We start from the raw sequence: 20,996 nt of genomic DNA, 5'->3' as shown, positions 1-20,996 counted from the left end.
GTCCTTCCATTGTCACGGTTCCATTCAGGTCCGCTCCACTGTCTCGGTCCCATTCAGGTCCTTCCATTGTCACGGTTCCATTCAGGTCCGCTCCAATGTTATGGTTTCATTCAGGTCCTCTCATTGTAACGGTTGCTCCAATGTCATGGTTTCATTCAGGTCCTCTCATTGTCACGGTTCTATTCAGGTCCGCTCCAATGTCTCTGTTCCATTCAGGTACTCTCATTGTCACGGTTCCATTTAGACCTGTCCATTGTCTCTGTTCCTGTTGTAGATGCTGATGGTTCCCAAACTTTCTTCACGACACTCCTCCATTCCTTTTGGTTCATAGCTGCAGCCTTCGCTTGGGTTGGATTCAGGCGTTGGTTACGTATATCCACTTCTTTCTGCTTTATCCAGGTTTTCTTTAGCGCAGAGCTTTGAATTTTTCAGTGGTTAGGCCGGTCTCTCCAAAGCAGTTTGTGTGGTAGCTGGGACTCGCTCATCCTACACACGTGTCCAAACCACCGGAGGTGTCGTTGTTGGAACGTCTCTTCGACAGTCGGTTGCTCCAGACACCTTAATTGAATAATGTTCTTGGTAACATGGTCCCAGGGGGAGACTCTGAGAATTTGTCTGAGGCATCATATTTGGAAGGCCTCAAGCTTGTTCGTGTCCATCCTGAGTAGAGTCCATGCTTTAGATCCATAGACATGATTGGCAGGATGAGTGTACGGTGGCCACTGCACTGTCGGAAGAAACAATGTTGAAGAGGAGCAGCGAGGTAATCTCTTCCGACAGTTCGTTTCGGATTCGCACTAGTTGAAACATCATACGCTTCTTGGAGGAGAGAGATAACTTTTGGCTAGATGTGCTCGGCCTCCAGAGTTCTCCATAGTGCTGGTCAATGTATGCAGTCAAACGCAGACTTGAAGTCAACGAAGCAGAGGACTGTTCGTTGGCCACATCGTGTTTTCTTCAATCAGTTGGCGGAGGGAGAAGATTTTGATCAATACATCCTCTGCCATGCCTGGACCCTGCTTGTTCCTCTCGACTTTTTTTTTCCTGGTGCTTCTGGAGCCATGACTGGATGATCTTCATGAAGACTTTGCCTAAGATTGACAGTAGGCTGATGCCGCGATTGTTCTTACATTCCTGGCTGTCATTCTTCTTGTGGATTAGGATAATGATCGCCTTCTTCCATTGAGATGGTATGTCCTCTGAATGCCTGATCTTTGTGATGAAGAGGTGCAGGCGACCTCTCCGCTGGCCTTGATGGCTTCCGCAGTAGCTTTGTAGATTCCCGCCTCCTTTCCATTCTTCAGTGCGTGGATCCCCGTCTTGACTTCCAGATCTATCGGTTCTGTATCAGCCATAGGCATCGTAGGTGAGTTGATAGCTGGTGGTTCTAGGGGTGGTCCTGTCAGTGCATCATGATTGTACAGTCCTTCGAAGATTTCTCTCCACCATTTAAGCCGTTCGTCAGATGATTTCACAGTGCTCTGTCTGCATTCTTGATTTTGTAGTTCCATTTAGGTCTGCTCCATTGTGATGGTTCCTTTCAGGTCTGCTCTATTGTCATGGTTCCAATCAGGTCTGCTCTATTTTCATGGTTCCATTCAGGTCTGCTCCACTGTCATGGTTCCATTCAGGTCTGCTCTATTGTCACGGTTCCATTCAGGTCTGCTCCACTGTCACGGTTCCATTCAGGTCTGCTCCACTGTCACGGTTCCATTCAGGTCTGCTCCACTGTCACGGTTCCATTCAGGTCTGCTCCACTGTCACGGTTCCATTCAGGTCTGCTCCACTGTCACGGTTCCATTCAGGTCTGCTCCACTGTGACAGTTCAATTCCACTACTACTCTATTGTCACATTTCCATTTAGGTCTGCTCACTTGTTATGGCTCCATTCCCTCTACACCATATCTATTCTCCATTCCATTGTCCTTAAATTCAAAATGTTATTTAATGGACTGGCTACACAAGCATTTATAAAATTCAGAGGAAAACATACTGTATGTGTATATTGTTTGACTCTGAAATATGAGTGTAGGCAAGTGCACACAGGTTGGGGCTTCAACCTGAAACATGCATGTGCTACCATAGGTAACATTTAAATACCCTGCTGTCACTGAAGGACTCTTTGGCCTTTCTTTTACTTTTACTATTCATTTGTATCATCGCTGCGGTTGTCGTAGGCTCTCCAAATGTTTAGTGAGTCGCTGTTCGCTTTATGACTTTAATGATGTTGTGTTCTTTGCACCCGGGCAGTCGTGCTGTGATAGTGAGGCGTGTTCAGCTCTGCAGCTCGCCTGCATACAGACGGCCCTCAGCATCCCAGGACTGCTCTCTTTCTGGCCCACTTTCCCCATCTGTCCATCCTGTTTTTCTCCATCCCTCCTGTCTTTTTCTCCATCCCTCCTCTCTTCTCTCCATCCTTTCTCTCAGCCGGCCACACTCTAATTTAACTGGGATTCATTTCCTTTTTTGAAATAGATTGTTGATAATGTGACTTCATGCTTCATTAGCAGTTGAAGTTGAGGGAAAATTGCACCGTCCTAAACAAAGAGCTCAGCAGTGCGGCATCAAGTAATTTTCTCAGGAGACTTTTGAAAGACTTACAGCCCACTGCGCGTGCACACACACACACACACACACACACACACACACACACACACACACACACACATATGCACAGTTTCCACATCTCATTTTGGTACCATCAGGTTTCATTTCTTCACTCCTCCCTCTCCCTGTGTGTCTGTCTCTCTCTACAGGACACACACTCATGGATGCCATACCTGAGTTTCATCTCCATATTGGCTGTGATCGCCTCATTCTGCTCAGGGCCAGGTACACAACACAAGCTCAGCATTTCAGCACAAGACCACAGCCCAGGCATGGGGGGTGTGTCCCATGCATATTTGGGTGTTTCCTAGGCATAGGTAGGCACAGTTCAGGCACAGTTCAGGGTTTGTGTGGGCCTGACCCAGGCAGGTTGATAAGTAGATATGACCAAGGTTGTGGCCCATGACCAGTGATGTCAGTAACCCGTTAACGCGTTACTCTAATCTTACCACTTTTTTGAGTTATGAGTAATATAACCAGTTACTATTTCCAGTCCAGTAATCAGATACAGTTACTTGGATAAGTAACTTTTGTGTTACTATTTTTATTTTCCTTAGTAAAAACATATACAGTGCCTTGCAAAAGTATTCACCCTCCTTCACATTTTTCACATTTTGTTACCTCACAACTTGGAATTCAAAGGGAATATTTGAGGGTCTGCATCATTTAATTTACAGACCATGCCTACAACTTTTTTTATTGTGAAGCCAAAAAACACATAGGACAAAATAACTGATAACATCAGTGTGCATAACTATTCACCCCCGTAAGTCAGTACTTTGTAGAGCCACCTTTTGCAGCAATTACAGCTGCAAGTCGCTTTGGATAAGTCTCTATGAGCTTGCCACATCTTGCCACTGGAATTTTTGCCTTCAAGTCTGACCACAGATTCTCAATTGGATTGAGGTCTGGGCTTTGACTAGGCCAGTGGTTCTCAAACTTTTTCTATCATTCCCCACCTCAGAAGAAGGGGAATTTCCATGCCCCACCTGTCCCATATCACCCGGGTGGCGGATGTTATTTGTTGACGGGTTGGGGGGCTGGGGGGCGAACGTAATTTGTTGACCATGGGGGCCGGTACAAATTCATTAAAGGGCCTAATCTAGCCCTGGTTCACACTGTTCCGCAGACATTTTAAATATCCGGGGCTTATGCAAAACGAACAGACATTAAAACGACAGGCTTAAAAAGGTTAATTTCTTCCAATTGCTTTCGCCCCACCTGCAATACCCATGTGCCCCACTAGTGGGGCGCGCCTCACACTTTGAGAAACACTGGACTAGGCCATTCCAATATGTTTACACGTTTCCTCTTATACCACTCAAGTGTTGCTTTAGCAGTATGCTTTGGGTCATCGTCCTGTTGGAAGGTAAATCTCCGCCCTAGTCTCAAATCACTGACAGACGTAAACAGGTTTTGCGCAAGAATATCCCTGTATTTAGCACCATCCATCTTCCCCTCGACTCAGACCAGTTTTCCAGTCCCTGCTGCTGAAAAACATCCCCACATGGGTTTGCGCCAGACATAGCGTTTTCCTTGGTGGCCAAAAAGTTCAATTTTGGTCTCATCTGACCACAGTACCTTCCTCCATACAGTTTGGGAGTCTCCCACATGCCTTTTTGCAAACTCAAAACGAGCCTTCCTATTTTTGCCTGTAAGTAAAGGTTTTTTTTCTGGCCACTCTTCCGTAAAGCCCAGCTCTATGGAATGTACGGCTTATTGTGGTCATATGGACAGATACTCCAGTCTCTGCTTGGGAACTCTGCAGCTCCTTCAGGGTTACCTTTGGTCTCTGTGCTGCCTCTCTGGTTAATGCCCTTCTTGACCGGGCTGAGTGTTTTGGTGGGCGGCCCTCTCTTGGCATGTTTGTTGTGGTACCATGTTCTTTCCATTTGATGATGATGGATTTGATGGTGCTCCGGGGGATCATCAGAGATTTGGATATTTTTTTATAACCCAACCCTGACTTATACTTCTCTACAACTTTATCCCTGACATGCTTGGAGAGCTCCTTGGTCTTCATGGTGTTGTTTGATTAGCTTAATGGTGTTGCAGCCTCTGGGGCTTTTCAGAAAAGGTGTGTATATACTGACAGATCATGTGACACTTGGATTGCACACAGGTGGCCTTCATTTCACTAAGCATGTGACTTCTGAAGGTAATTGGTTGCACCAGAACTTTTTAGGGGCTTCATAACAAAGGGGGTGAATACATATGCTTGTGCCAATTTTCAGTTTTTTATTTTCATATTCTTTATATACATATATTTGTTTTCTCAATTCACCTCTAAAACATAGGCTATTTTGTGTAGATGCATCACATTCAATTCAGATAAAAAAAAAATAAAATACAGGTTGTAATGTAGTAAAATAGGGAAAAATCCAAGGGAGTGAATACTTTTGCAAGGCACTATAGTTTTGCTTTCTTCTCAGCTCAGTTATACTTTTGCGTCTGACCATAGCGCTCGACTCCGCACGCTGCGGGCGAACCTGTGAGAGCGGCGAACATGTTTTACACGTCATTCTTTGCAGTATTCTCTGTAACGATATGTGGTAGTGTACAGAAATACCCCTCAAAAATAGGGGAAGGAACATTTACCTGATGAATTTTAATGTTGCATTTTGTTCCAGGTTTGAAAAGTGCTGGGATTTTGCCTAACGTAGCCTACTTAAAATTCTTACAATTGTAATGGTATTTCGTTTCACAACAAATAGTTGTCTGACTGAACAGTTCGCTTGTATTACATTTACAAATATATTTACAAATAATACCGCGCAGCAACACAAACGTAATGTCAGGAGATACATTATTTAAATGTCAGGAAATATATTGTTTCTGTTAAAAATGTACTTCCAATAAAGTGAGTAGGCTATTGGAAAAACTAATTTTGCTGCTGAATGTAACTACTAATGTAACTTGTAATCTAAAATAGTTACTTTTAAAATCAAGTAATATGTAAGGTAACTAAGTTACTTTTTAAAGGAGTAATCAGTAATTGTATTACTTTTTCAAGGTAACTAAGCCATCACTGCCCATGACTGTGTGGGTGTGGCAGAAACGTTGTTTGCTATTTTAAGGAAATATGCAGACACACTAATCCAGCACAGAATGGCTCAATTAGGAAATGCACATGATCAGCAGATGTGGGTGCACAGTCGATTAGAATAACATCACTGAGGAGCAGGACTGAGAAGATTACACTGAGGAGCAAGATTAAGGAGATTAAACTGAGGAGAAGGATGGGGTGCAGGATTGAGGAGATTACACTGAGGAGCAGGTTGAGGAGATTACTTTGATGAGCAGCATTGAGGAGATTACTCTGAGGAGCAGGATTGAGGAGATTACTCTGAGGAGCAGGATTGAGGAGATTACTCTGAGGAGCAGGACTGAGGAGATTACACTGAGGAGCAGGATTGAGGCGTTTACTCTGAGGAGCAGGACTGAGGAGATTACACTGAGGAGCAGGTTTGATGACCAGGTTTGAGGAGATTACACTGAGGAGCAGGATTAAGGAGATTACACTGAGGAGCAGGATTGAGGAGCAGGGTGGGGAGTTTACACTGAGGAGCAGGATTAAGGAGATTACACTGAGGAGCAGGATTGAGGCGTTTACTCTGAGGAGCAGGACTGAGGAGATTACATTGAGGAGCAGGTTTGAGGAGATTACACTGAGGAGCAGGTTTGATGACCAGGTTTGAGGAGATTACACTGAGGAGCAGGATTAAGGAGATTACACTGAGGAGCAGGATTGAGGAGCAGGGTGGGGAGTTTACACTGAGGAGCAGGATTAAGGAGATTACACTGAGGAGCAGGATTAAGGAGATTACACTGAGGAGCAGGGTTGAGGAGATTACACGGAGGAGCAGGATTAAGGAGATTACTCTGGCCTGGGAAGTGATGGCACAAATCATGCTGAAACCCAGTGGTATGGAGATAACCACTGTGCAGGGTAGGAAGCAACAATACAATAGTAAATAACTATAGTGAGATACTAATTATTAAATTACGGCAATATAAAATTATCATTATAATTATTAAAAATAATTATTAACAATACCAACAATTATGATAATACCTATTATCATCATTAACACCAATTGTCTTTTTAATAGTTACAGTTGTTTGTCCTTACGAAAAAACACTTACGTACAAAGTACGTTTTAAACTAAGTATTTAATTAGTAATTGGGAGCTACGTGTTTTAGTGACTTCATGTTTGTAATTCCCTCAAAATACCATTTTGTGAAATTGGACAGGTTTTATGTGCCTGCCTGAGATGATAAAAACGTTGTGTTTATTATAAGAGCAGGTTTGAGGTTTTCAAATTAACAAGCAGTGATAAATGTGCCTCCAACAAAATGAGTAAAATTCAGAATTAAATGACTTTAACATTCCAGCTGAGCCACGAAATCACAACATATAAACATATGTGCCCACACACACATTCATACACACCCACACGCATACATTCATACACACACATACATGCTCACACACACTCTCATACATTCATACACACATACACTCACGTACGCCCAATGCAACATTTAGTACCTGCAGATTATTGTATAAAAGTAGATGAGTCTGTAGCATTAGTTTTGTAGGCCTTTGTGAAAAGGTCCACATGGTCATGTGAGGGATGTTAGTGAGATGTGAAGGATGTTAGTGAGATGTGAAGGATGTTAGTGAGATGTGAGGGATTCTAGCGAGATGTGAGGGATTCTAGCGAGATGTGAGGAATGTTAGCGAGATGTGAGGAATGTGGGCGAAATGTGAGGGATGTTGGCGAGATGTGAGGGATGTTGGCGAGATGTGAGGGATGTTGGCGAGGGATGTTGGCGAGATGTGAGGGATGTTGGCGAGGGATGTTGGCGAGATGTGAGGAATGTTGGCGAGATGTGAAGGATGTTGGCGAGATGTGAGGAATGTTGGCGAGATGTGAGGAATGTTGGTGAGATGTGAAGGATTCTAGCGAGATGTGAAGGATTCTAGCGAGATGTGAGGGATGTTGGCGAGATGTGAGGGATGTTGGCGAGATGTGAGGGATGTTGGCGAGATGTGAGGGATGTTGGCGAGATGTGAAGGATTCTGGCGAGATGTGAAGGATTCTAGCGAGATGTGAAGGATTCTAGCGAGATGTGAAGGATTCTAGCGAGATGTGAAGGATTCTAGCGAGATGTGAAGGATTCTAGCGAGATGTGAAGGATTCTAGCGAGATGTGAACGATGTTAGTGAGATGTGAGGGATGTTAGGGATGTTATTGAGATGTGAAGGATGTTGGTGAGATGTGTTGGTTGCTAGAGAAACGTTAGGGATGATAGAGATGTGATTGGTAGTGAGAAGTATGGGATGTTGGTGAGATGAGAGGGACGCTAGTGAGATGGCAGGAATGCTAGTGAGCGATGTGGGATGCTAATATAGAATTGATGTATTCATTCTTGGAGTACTTTCTATAATTAATATTGCAAAAGTCAGTAATATGATAATGAATAAAAATATGACATATTGTGCAGCCTCTTGAGGAAGTAACCATAGGGACCAGGCAGCGCTGTGCCTATAGGCCTCTAGCTAATTGGGCTCTATTGTGACCAGGGTCCCTCTGTCATGCAGTGACACTGTAGCTCTCCGCCTGGTCAGGGTCCTATCATGCAGTGATTTTATTACTAGAGTGGTGCAGTCTGACAGATTAAAGCTTTTTATTATCTTTCTGTCTGTTTCTCTCTCTCTCTCTCTCTCTCTCTCTCTCTCTCTATTTCTTATTCTCTCTCTGAGTTGCTGATTTACTCGCTCTCCCATACAGCGGAAGTGTCTAATGTCTATCCTGAACAGTGGAGTGTGTGTTGTGGAAGGCAGCAGTGACTACCCTGAGCTGGGTGGGCAGTGTTCTCCCCCCACCCATCACCCATGTGATGTCTTGTTGCCCTGAGATACAGATTATGCAAAGGAGCCTCTGAAACAATCCAGGATCTAGTAGGAGGACACAAGATGCTAGCAAAGAATAGATACACTGACAGACACAACCATGTGGCAGGGATCATTTCCCAGGACTCTGTGTGTGAACTGCACACCAGCAAGATCTGATGGGAGGAGCCACCGAGTGGTGGAGACTAACCCTGCAGTAGCAGACAGATAAACAAGTAGCAGGAAACCCACCAGACTGTGTGATGGGCCGGATGCAGAACACAGCGATGATAGATGTGACAGTCCCAAGTGATGGAGACATCCAAAGGAATTGGGAAAAATACCAAGGACTAAAACAGAAAAAGAGAGAATGTCGAAGGTTTGCCCCAGGTTTGCCCCAGGTTTGCCCCAGGTTTGCCCCAGGTTTGCCCCAGGGGTGACTGGGCTCTTGGGCAGTGACCCCTAAACTGGAACAGCATTCCAAAAGGAATTACATCATCAGTCTCAGTCCAGAAGGGCAATCCCAGCAGAACATACACCAACACACACCCATCTAATAACTACACACACACACATCCATAGCACACACACAAACACATGCACCCATGACCTCAAACACACACACACACCCCAACATACAAGCCCAAATAAACACAAAAAAAAATAGGAAGCTCACAGTAAAGTCTCCTGTGTTTTGGGGTATTTTATGTTCATTTAGAACATGTTTAAACATCAATACACCCTTAATATCCCGGCGTCAACATACTCCCAAAACATTTGAAAACTTCTGAATGAAGGTTGCTGACAGAAAGCATGTTTCATGTGTATGATGTTTTCAAAGGATGGAAGAGGAATATTCTAGAAACACATCAAAGAAAAAATAAGACTAACATTGAATTTAGGTGGGGTTTAGCAGGATGAAACAATCACAGCACAGAGTGATGTTTAAGTCCAGTGAGAAGCTGGAGAGAAGGGGTACATTTCTCAGGTTAGAACTTCTCAGGTTATGGTTAAAGTGGTGACCCGATCATTTATATCACTGGTGTATATTCACTTGCCACCACACACACACACACACACGTTGTGTAGCATTAAGGCTGTATAAACACTGCAGGTCTCAGGCTTGCTCAAGTGCACACATACATACTAATACTTTTACACCCAAGAGACTCATATGAATGTTTCAAAGGTTCACACATTTGAAATGGAGCTCCTGGAAGCTCCTTGGAAATCTCCTAGAAAGAGAGTTCCTTCTCATAGAGTTCCTTCTCTGAGCTCCTGCTGCTCTCTGTCTCTGTGTTCAGTAGTTTTCTATTAAGCTCTATGTGTTCAGTTTGTCTGTGTTCAGTACAGTTTTCTAATTAAGTTCCCTGTGTTCAGTTTGTCTGTGTTCAGTACAGTTTTCCAGTAAAGCTCTCTGTCTCTTTGTTCAGTGAACACAGTACAGAGAAATGTAGGGGGTGTGTACTGATGGTCCTTCAGTGAAGTGTAGGGTCTTTGTGTACTGTCCTACAGCAGAGTTTAGGGTGTGTGTGTGTGTGTGTGTGTGTGTGTGTGTGTGTGTGTGTGTGTGTACTGATGGTGTACAGTGAAGAGTCATTGTGCACTAGAATGCATGTCTCACCCATGTCCTGTCTCACCGATGTCTTATCTCACCCAAGTCATGTCTCACCATGTCCTGTCTCACCCATGTTATGTCTCCCCCACAGCTCTCTCTCTCTCTCCTTCTGCGCTCATCCCTGTCTTGTTTCAGCTCCTGCTCTCTTTACCTCTGCTGTCTCTCTCTCTTCTGTCTCACCCCTGCCCTGTCTCACCCCTTTCTGAAGCTCTTTCTTCGTTTACGGTTTTAGTTCAGATTCAGAAGACATATACTAATCAGTGGGGATTAAGAGAGGGTCACATGCTTTATACATTGCCTTGAACAGGAATGAAGTGTGTGTGTGTGTGTGTGTGTGTGTGTGTGTGTGTGTGTGTGTGTGTGTGTGTGTGTGTGTGTGTGTGTGTGAGAAATACTACTATTTTAATATCATTCTTAAGCTTTAAAATTTCAATCAGTAGTTACTGTTTCATTAGACGGACGGGAGATATTTTCTGGTTTGAAATGTTTAATGTGCCAGAATATTACATGTGCTTATGAATGAGGAGCCAGAAATTGTGCTCGGCAGTCTAGCAGGTTGAAGCTGATGTAAGTCGGACTTTAATTCACTTTGATATATGAAATGGTGATTAGGTGTAGTGTAGTGTTTTATGGTGATAAGAATGACCTTTATTCAGAGGTCCGTTTAAAGCAGGCAACTCCAGAATGTATTCATATTTCTGTCAATTATGTTACATATTTTTTCAGAATTGATATCCTCTTTCACATTATTTAGAACCAAAAACGTATTAACAGTAAGTAACAGTATAGCCAAAACTTGGAATGTATAAATGCCTCTTTTGTGATGTCAAAATCTGACTCAGCCCGCAGTGACTCAGAGAAGACCTCTGACTGTGGCTGCCGGGGCATGGTCTGTTTCTGACTTACCCTCACACTGATCAGAGAGGACCTCTGACTGTGGGCATGGGAGCGTGGGCAGGTTCTGACCCACCCCACACTGATGCAGTGGAGACTCTGACTGGCTGGTCGAGGCCCAGTGCTCCATCTCTCCAGCCACCTGTTCTAGCTCTTCTATGAGGGCACCGAAGCTTTCCCAGGACAGCCCAGTGATGTAATGTCTCCAGTGTCTCCTGGGTCTGTCTCCAGTGTGTCCTGGGTCTTCCCTGTGGTCTCCCAGTTGAACATGCCTAGAACACCTCACCAGGTAAGCGAACAGGAGGCATCCATAACAGATGCCCGAACCTCCTAAGCTACTCAACTCTACTATGGCTAGAGTGTCTCTAAGAGAGAGTCCGAACAGCCTGCAGAGGAAAATCATTATAGCCATTGTATCCACGATCACTTGCAGACACTCCCCAGAGCATGTGGCCATAGGTCAAGGTGGAATGTAGATGGGTAAATTGAGAGCTTTTTGCTCAGCTCTCTTGACCACATCAGACTTGTACAGAGTCCATGAGACTGTAGACGCTGCACCGATCAACCCGTCAGTCTCCTGCTCCATCCGTCACTCATGAACAAGATCTCAAGATACTCCTCCACTTGAGGGCATTCCCCTCTTTTCTGACTGAGTATCATAGTCTCAGACTTGCAGGTGCTAATCCTCATCCCAGTTTCTTTGCACTTGTCATTCATCTCCTGAATGCATTGGAAGGACTTAGGGGCAATGAAGGTCTGGTGGTTAGGGAACCGGTGGGTCGTGGGTTCGATTCCAAGGCCCTAAGCCATGACAGAAATGCCCTTGAGCAAGGCACTTAACCCCAACTGCTCCCTGGGCACCGTAATAGGCCACAGATATCACTGCTGCACTCGCTGCTGCAATGCTCCACCCACCGTCAGACACATTTATTTCTGACCACCAACAAATGTTGATGAATGCATGTGTTCTCCAACATTAGTGTAATGCAGTGGTAGGTGTCTTTAGTCTGGGTAGCTTAACATTAGAAACTCTGCAGCACACTGAGTTACTGTGGAGCTCTTCAGTGCTTTGTAGGTCATTAGGATGTTTCTTACATTTACATTTACGGCATTTGGCAGACGCCCTTATCCAGAGCGACTTACATTTTTATACAAGTGAGCAATTGAGGGTTAAGGGCCTTGCTCAGGGGCACCTCAATCATGGCCTCAGGTCTGGGAATCGAACCCACGACCCTCCGGTCACAAGACCAGTTCCCTAACCACCAGGCCATGAATGCCTCATTTCTTCACGCAAATGCAGTGTAGCTAAGATAGGAGTAATGTGATCAAACTTTCTAGTAACAACTTGAGCTGCATTCTGAACTAATTGGAGCTTGTATATGCACCTAATGGTACAACCAGATAGTAAAGCATTACAGTAGTCCAAAATGGAAAGAGACATGCAGGGGATATGTTTGTCATTCTCTGAAGATGGTATTTTCCTAATCTTTCCTGAGGTATAAAAAGGCTGTCCAGGAAATATTTATATGAGCTTTGAACAAGATAAGCATGGTGTGATTAGGAGTATCCTAGAGCTTTATACCATCACCTTTATAAAATATTCAGGGAGCATATTTGGGCGGCCTGTGGGTCTAATGGAAGAACTTCTGTCTTGTTTAGTTCAGTGAAAGTTTCTCAACATCCTGTGTTGATGTCTGATGTCCTTTACAAATTCTTCAGTAACATTAAGCTGATACTTGTCCTCTGGTTTGGCTGAGATATAACTATCACCACCATAGCTGACAGAAAAGTAGCACAGACACACACACACACAGACCCTTGTGGGAAAATCAGTTAAATCGGTGATTTACTATACTATACCATACTATACCATACTATACGTGGGCTGGGGTAAGTTTGCTTCGTCAGTGAAGAAAAAATCTGGTATGGGTGTGTTAAGTAACCACTGGGATAAGCTTTTATGTGTTGATCTGGGATTGTTGCCAAATAGCCCTAAAAAGGCTTTAGAGCAATATGCACATTTTACTTTTGACCGTAGGACAAAGGTTTCCCCCATTTTTGAACTGCTAGAGCCAATTTTCTTTGGGGAATAATACCAGTTTGGTTTCTTTTAGCATCTTTTTTAGACTTCTTGTGCTATGTCATTTTCATGCATTTTGTTTACTATGGAATAGCGAGAAGTAATTTGCTATATTGTTGCATTTGTCCGTTTTTAGAGCTCTGTTATTAAGAGTCTAGGGAGGAAGGAAGTGGCTTTGTGATGCTGGAATGAATTATGAGAGACTGTAGCCGTCTGTGTTTGTAAGTGCCTGTGTTTGTGGGAATCTGTGTGTGTGTGTGTGTGTGTGTGTGTGTATTTGTTGGTGTGCATGTGCATTCCAGTCTGTACATGCCCGTGTGTCCATGTCCGTGTGTGTGTATGTGTGCCTATGTGTTTGTGTTCCTGTGTGTGGTACTGTGCATGTGCATGCCCCCATGTTTGTGTGTGTGACAGTGTGCAGGTGCATGCCCCCAGGTGTGTGTGTGTGTGTGTGTGTGTGTGTGTGTGTGTGTGTGTGTGTGTGTGTGTGTGTGAAATGCCCCCAGGTGTGTGTGTGTACTCTATTAATTTTTCTTGTCACATAAACAGTATGTGCAATCTAAAAATGGGAAGCCATAATTCTATTTAAAGTACAGGTGGTGATTTAGAAGGAGGATGCATTGGTTTTCTAAAACATGTTAAACAATTCTAAATAGACATTTCAGGATGCATTCATTCATAATTCATAATAAATGTTCATTCTGCTCCTTTTCTGGTTCACAAATGACAGAATGTAACGAGTCAGAATCACGAGATATTTTGGGATCCATGCACAGGTTTATTAAACGGGCAGAGACGAAAAAGCCAGACAGAAAGGGTAAAAACGTCACCAAAAAAAAAACAGCAAAGGTACAAAAAGGGTGAGGCAGAAGGCATGGGCAGAGAATCACAGGCAGAAATCAATACCCAGGAAGACTAGAGAATAACGTCCAGTATGCAAACACTGAGGAATGGCAATACTTCACAAAGTGAAGCTGATCCAGGTGTATATATTGGCAGGATAATTAGTAAAAATGGAAACAGCTGTGGAGAAACCACGGCAACCCTAGAATTCTGGAGGTGGGAAGGGGAAAAGCAGGTGTTCGCAATCAAATGTAAAGCTGAATCTCATTAAGACCTGTAGACAGTCCTATGGTAACACCTGTACAGTCCTATGGTAACACCACACCTGTAGACAGTCCTACTGTAACACTTGTAGACAGTCCTACTGTAACACCTGTAGACAGTCCTCTGGTAACACCTGTAAACAGTCCTACAGTAACAGCTGCAGACAGAAGGCCTTAATGCTCCAAATGTCTCTGTATCTTCCACAAAGGCTTTCACAAATGGTATTGATGCAAACAAGATTTTAATACACTTTAAAACTTTTCTGTACGCCTGGTAATTTCAGACATTCATACACAAGTATAAGACCTTCAAAGTTATCGTTTAAGCAGATGTACTGGTGTGTGACGTTGGCAAAGTGATGCAGGTGCAAGTCTTATTAAGGCATTTAATGTAAAATACAACAACAACAACACTGAGGCTGAGCCTGAGGGAGTGGGCAGGGCTGGACTCGGGTCTCCACAGTGGGACAGACATGACACCGGACTGGAAGCTGGGAAACCGGGACAGGGATCATAACAGGGACAGGAACATGCATAATGATAGAATCCTGATTTATATTAATAGAATTCTGGAAAACAACACAGACAGACATTTCTCTCCTCCCCTGCAAATGTTCAACATATCTGTTGAGTTGCATTGCTACTGTGTTTGGTAGATACTCTCAATGTTTGCATGAAAACAGCCTACATAAATCAAGGCATAAACAAACACATCAATCAGTGAAACAAATAAACAAATTGTCTCAAATTAGTTTTATGAACATGACTTTACCTCCTCCGTCACCAGATCTCTATCCAGTAAATCACATTTGGGATGCGGTGGAACGGGAGGCTCACTTCAGGGACGCGCTGCCCACAGATCTGCAGCAGCTGCGTTAAATGTTTCCAGCACCTTGTTGAATTGACACAAGGGAGAAGTGAGAGAAGAGCTTTATTTTCCAGAATTGGAACTAGGGGTGAGTGTGGATGTGTGAAACTTCATAAATCAGCTGCAGTGTCACTGCCTGTACCACCCAGCTGATGTAAGAACCCCGAGCCCCGACTCTGTCCAGGGTGCTGAAACGCCGTGGGCGTGGAGCCGCAACAAGGCAGACGCTTTCACCGAGTAGAGCAAGAGTTATTAGGGCAAATCTATGAGAAGATGCATTAGAAGAGTCCAGGGTCATATTAAGTGGGCAACCTAAACAGGTTTCCAAAATGAAGCGTATCCAAAATGAAGCGCAAACAAAAAAAACAGGACAGAACCTGGAACAAACAAAAGCTAAGAAACAAAATACAGACTCAAAATGATGATGATGACGATGATGGTGATGCGGAATCACTGAGAGTCACTCCGTGACCAGTGAGGAACAAATCAAGGCACAGAATATAAATACAGCAGAGATAACGAGGGGACTAAACAGAAACAGATGATCACAATAATGAGAGGAGTAACAAATGACGAGGTGTGGACACTGAAACGCACATGACACCAAAACGAGGGTAAGATTGGCAGGAGGGTGTGGAAATGAAAATCATGGTAAAGAGCCAGACATGATGGGTACGGACCAGGATTTGTTCTGAGTATAGAATGGTTCTGTACACAGCTACCAGGAAAATCCCCAGGACAACTCCAGGAGATGTTGTGTGTGTCAGGAAGAAGCCCAATGGTAGTGCTCAGACTGGCCAGACGTCCAGGGCTTCAGCAGCAGTGCTCACAGGAACGCAGTGGACGGTCCGTGGAAATCAGTGATGCACTCACGACAGATTCACATGTTCCTGCAGAGGTGGACTGATAAGTAACAGAGCTCCACAGAAACACAGATGTAGGCACAACATAGCAGAGTGCTGTCAGTCGCATCAGTGGCCAGCATAGGACTGCCCTGTGACCGCATGGGAATATGTGCAGCAAAATACAGTTCAGTGTTAGCTGTTATAATTCTGCACATCCTTAAGGTGCGATAAGGTGGGCAGAAGGTTTAACTGCACTGCTCACGGACGTATGCTCTAAAGGAGCATCGAACAGCCTTTACGGAGTCAGCTTTGCCTCCGCTGCTGATTGACATATGCTGAAGACAGCAGAATGTGTACGTATATGTCCGTGTAAGTATATGAGGTTAGAGTTAGAAAATGTGAGCAGGATGTGCAGGATTCAAATTCAGGTGTGTATTGGGAGTATATGAGGTAAACTCTTGGTAAACTCTTGCCTTTCGGTTGTGGTCCAGTTCACTCCCACTCTAAGAACAATAATTCAGTGTGTTGACACTCTGGAAGTAAGTCCACCTATTGCACTTGTCTCCACTAGTCACGACCATTGTGGAAAAGTTCATGAAAATTGACAGATCACAGAGTTTATGCTAACTGACAGTGCTGTGAGAATAAACCATAGATGTGTAAGGACTGTAACAGGTGGTTGAAATAGTCTTGTTGCAACATTTCATGCTACATTAGCCAGTGCTAATTATGCAGTGACTGCCCCTGCTCGGTTGTGGACAAGGAGGTGCTGTCAGCATGACTTTGAAGCACGGCCGATCGCACTCCCTCAGATTGCCACTGATTAAAAGTGTAGCAGAGCATCCAAAGGATGACCATGCAGAGTTGTGCGTTGGTGTGTTTGTTATGGTGTTTGTAACTATTGACATGTTCACCTGTTTTTTAGCTGGTGTGTTCATCATCTGTTGTTGGTAATTATAGACATTGGCCTGTACCTGTCTTTATGGTCTTGTGTGGGTAATCCTATATGCTTCCTCTAGGCTTGTGTCCCATGGTTAGGTTGTACCCTGCACCATTCTAATACTGTACTGATTAAGCTTTGGGCCTGAGGTCACAGGGTTCAGCATATGAACTGGACCAAAGTGGTCAGAATCCATTAATCTCTCCTACTATTACCTAATACCACATCCAGGATTCATAAGTCCATCTCATGGGTGTGTGTGTGGATCTGTGTATCATCTTTCTGGTCTATTCAGTATAAAGAATGCAGAAAATGTATTTAGAATATTCCAGAGAAATTCTGCCTGATGACTTTGTTATGCTCAGACTGAGGGGGAAAAATCGTTTGCATTTTAATTGTGCAGTCACATAGCCTACCAATAACACAAAACATATAACCACAACCTCACACGTGTGACACATAACCACAACCTCACACATGTGCCACATAACCACAACCTCACACACGTGACACATAACCACAACTTCACACACGTGACACATAACCACAACTTCACACACGTGACACATAACCACGACCTCACACACGTGACACATAACCACGACCTCACACGTGTGACACATAACCACGACCTCACACGTGTGACACATAACCACGACCTCACACGTGTGACACATAACCACAACCTCACACGTGTGACATATAACCACAACTTCACACGTGTGCCACATAACCACAACCTCACACGCGTGACACATAACCACAACTTCACACACGTGACACATAACCACAACTTCACACGTGACAGAAGCTCTACGAAAGGTGACCGGGCATCAGGGCTAGTGTTGGGAGCAGCGGAGTGCAAGACCTCCCCCCAGGAGTGAGTGCACACATGGGGTTGGTCAGCCCCACTGCAGACAGACCTGGAGTGTTCGGTTTTTGACAGTTCCTTTAACAGGATTTTTAGGAAGTAAGAGTTCTAGCTGTAATACAAGTACATATCTGTCTGTAAGTAAAATTGGTTTGTACAGATTTCTGGAAGTGACCAAAACAGTCTCACACACACACACACACACACACACACACACACCCTCTACAGCCTCCACAGACACACACCATGGACCCCACACTCACTCACACTACCACACCCACCACAACCTCCACACACAATCACACGTAGTTCCACATCCACCACAGAGTCTTCACACACACACACACACACACAGACACCATGGCCCCCACACTCACACTTCCACTGCCTCCACACACAATCACACACACACTTCCACACATTCACAGCCTTCACGCACACACACAAACATCACAGCCTCCACACTCTCCATGTAAGACTTGGAATACAGATTCACAGAAAAAGAGTACTTGCAGTTAAAGTCCAGTCCAAACTCAGAGTTAAGGACAGGCGTATGGTAGTAACAAGATAGCAATAAATCCAAGCAGACCAACCATAAACAGGGCTGACGGAGAAGAAATAGGCAAAAGTCAAAATACAGAGCAGCACAGACATAAATAAACAAGATAATGCATCAGACATTATATGTGAGGTGTTGTAAGTGTGTGTGTGTGTGTGTGTGTGTGTGTGTGTGTGTGTGTGTGTGTGTGTGTGTGTTCTTCATGGTGCTGTTGTCTGCTGTGTGATTTGAGATAATAGTGTGTTATTGTACAGAGAAGAATAATTACTTTGTGTCAGTAGTACTTGTGGTTTGACATGTCTAATTGATCTTTGAGACACTGTGGCTCTGTGTATCACGCTCCACCTGGCCTACTCATTCTGTGCAATCTAGAAATAAATCAAGAGAACACAGTGGACTTTAAGTAGGTGGACAGGACACAGTGGACTTTAAGTAGGTGGACAGGACACAGTGGACCTTAAGTAGGTGGACAGGACACAGTGGACCTTAAGTAGGTGGACAGGACACAGTGGACCTTAAGTAGGAAGACAGGACACAGTGGACTTTAAGTAGGAAGACAGTTGGCTGCACAGTGGTTTTTGGCAGTTTGTCTTTGCATCATTAGCTCATGCACACAGGTGCCAAAATATCCAGAGAGATGGAGCTAAATGGACCTTTACTCCACTCCAGCTGACTCTAGATCTGTGAACAGTGCTGTTCTGACTCTAGAACCGTGAACAGTGCTGTTCTGAGTACTGAAACAAAGATCGGGCTGTACTGAAACAAGGGTTTTAAATACACGACAAATGAGGGCGGGGACGAGACACAGGCGAAACATGATAGAAACACAGGGTGGGACCTAGACAGAGTAATGGAAAAACTTGAATCAAAGGGGAAGCGAGTAATGATTGACAGGGGGCGGGGCAATGTTACATTAAAACAGATATCAGTCAATCACATGGGAGCAACTGAGTGTATTTAGACATGTATACATGCAAGTTCAGAACATCAGAATGGGGAAGAAAAGTGATTAATGAACATCGTTTAAACATCACAACCTACCTCGGAATATTTGCTTACCATCCTTTCAAGACCAGTGTAGCTGGCTTCTGCACCTAATAAAGTGACTGGTGAGTGTACGTAGTAGCACAAACTGGCTACTTCCAGCTGAATTTCACACCATGTCACAAAACCCAAATCATCAAACTACTTTCTTGAACTGCCACCAGATGTCAAACTAGTGCACCTTTGGGATGTAGAACAAGAGATTTGTATTCTGGATGTGCGGCTGACAGATTTGCAGCAACTGTGTGACGCTGTGATCATGTCAAATTGAACAAAGTCTGTGAGGAATTATTCCAACACCTTCTTGAATCTGTTGTGAAGAATTAAGGCAGTTCTGAAGACACAAGAGGCTCCAGCACAAAAGTGTACCTAATAAAGTGACCAGTGAGTGTATAATGTAGCACTCCTACAGGGAAGAGTGTGCATTTTGGCCCACACACCCAACTAGGGAAGATGGATGAATGTAAATTTGGTGGAACGGGAAGCTGGACATAGTTAATATCTCTCTCTCTCTGTGTCTCTCTGTCCCTCTGTCCCTCACCCTCCCAGGTGGGATTCCCTTCATACTGACCGGGGAGCTGTTTGAGCAGTCATATCGTCCTGCTGCATTTATGGTTGCCGGAGGTGTTAACTGGCTCTCCAACTTCGCTGTGGGTCTTCTCTTTCCTTTCATACAGGTGTGTATTCATGTCTGTGTTTGTTTGAAGGTTTGAATCCCAGTTTCACCCCATGTAGTTTTAGGGTAATGTAAGCTCTGGGATAACTACATGGAAGAGTTCACCTGACAGATATATACATACGCAAAGGGTATCCTATGAATTCGGTTAAATTTTTCCAGAAAAATCCCCCCATGCTCTCCCAATTCCCTGATTATTAGTTGCACATGGGGTCTTTTTCTGTCGAGCCAGCCAATGGCATAACTACTCATACATTATAATTTGTGGCTTTAGGATATACCAAGGGCAATGAATCACTCAGCCCAAACTAGCAGGATTAAGCAGCACAGATAATGGATGAATTAATGAATAATTCTCCACATGTATATCAGACATAAATCTACCCAAGGCCATATGTCCTAGAGCTTTGACCTTAGTGTACTATTCAGCTCGGATTATTCACTCTCAATTCAAATTCTTCTCTTTATTATAAGTATGTTTTGTCTTCTTAATTTCTTATTTTTAAATATTACCTGCGTATCTCTCCTGTTGATCCCCACTTTGGAATTCTCAATTTCTGTCATTCATCTGTGTTTTAAGAGATTTAGTAAGCCATGCTTTATTGCTAGAATATATCTTAACAGTCTTATTGGCTATTATTATGTCCTCACAGAAAGTGACATAAGTACTGACAACACCTGTGAGTTCATTAATATAAAAACAGCTATTTAAAAACACTTCCAATCAGCACACTCACAACAACCTTTAAGGTACACTGTGGAGTCATCCAACCACTTCTTCATTAGTTCAACTTCCACTGAAATACTGGGATCAAATAGATAGTGTTTTGAGCAGCTCTGCCCAGGAGAGAATTACACACAAGACAAACAAACAATTAAAACACGGTGGGACGAACGGTAACCGGCCTACCTCTCTCTCACTTCTGATACATATATAACAAACACATCACGCAGACGAACACTTACCACGAGACGACCACAAACACAA

General features: G+C 43.9%; 1 protein-coding gene across 7 annotated transcripts in view; it reads left to right on the top strand.

Moving 5' to 3' along the window:
- The window catches only part of slc2a9l2 (solute carrier family 2 member 9, like 2), a 268,703-nt gene that overhangs the window by 149,534 nt on the left and 98,173 nt on the right, over positions 1-20,996 (top strand). For all 7 annotated transcript variants that reach the window (XM_076987952.1, XM_076987944.1, XM_076987918.1 and 4 more), the window contains 2 exons: positions 2,757-2,832; positions 19,882-20,009. In XM_076987952.1, the coding sequence (XP_076844067.1) occupies positions 2,757-2,832; positions 19,882-20,009 (204 nt within the window). The remainder of the gene's footprint in view (positions 1-2,756; positions 2,833-19,881; positions 20,010-20,996) is intronic.

The sequence above is a fragment of the Brachyhypopomus gauderio genome, chromosome 2 (genome assembly GCF_052324685.1).
Source record: "Brachyhypopomus gauderio isolate BG-103 chromosome 2, BGAUD_0.2, whole genome shotgun sequence".
In the NCBI taxonomy this organism is placed as follows: Eukaryota; Metazoa; Chordata; class Actinopteri; order Gymnotiformes; family Hypopomidae; genus Brachyhypopomus; species Brachyhypopomus gauderio.
This window is presented reverse-complemented; position numbering and strand designations above follow the sequence as displayed.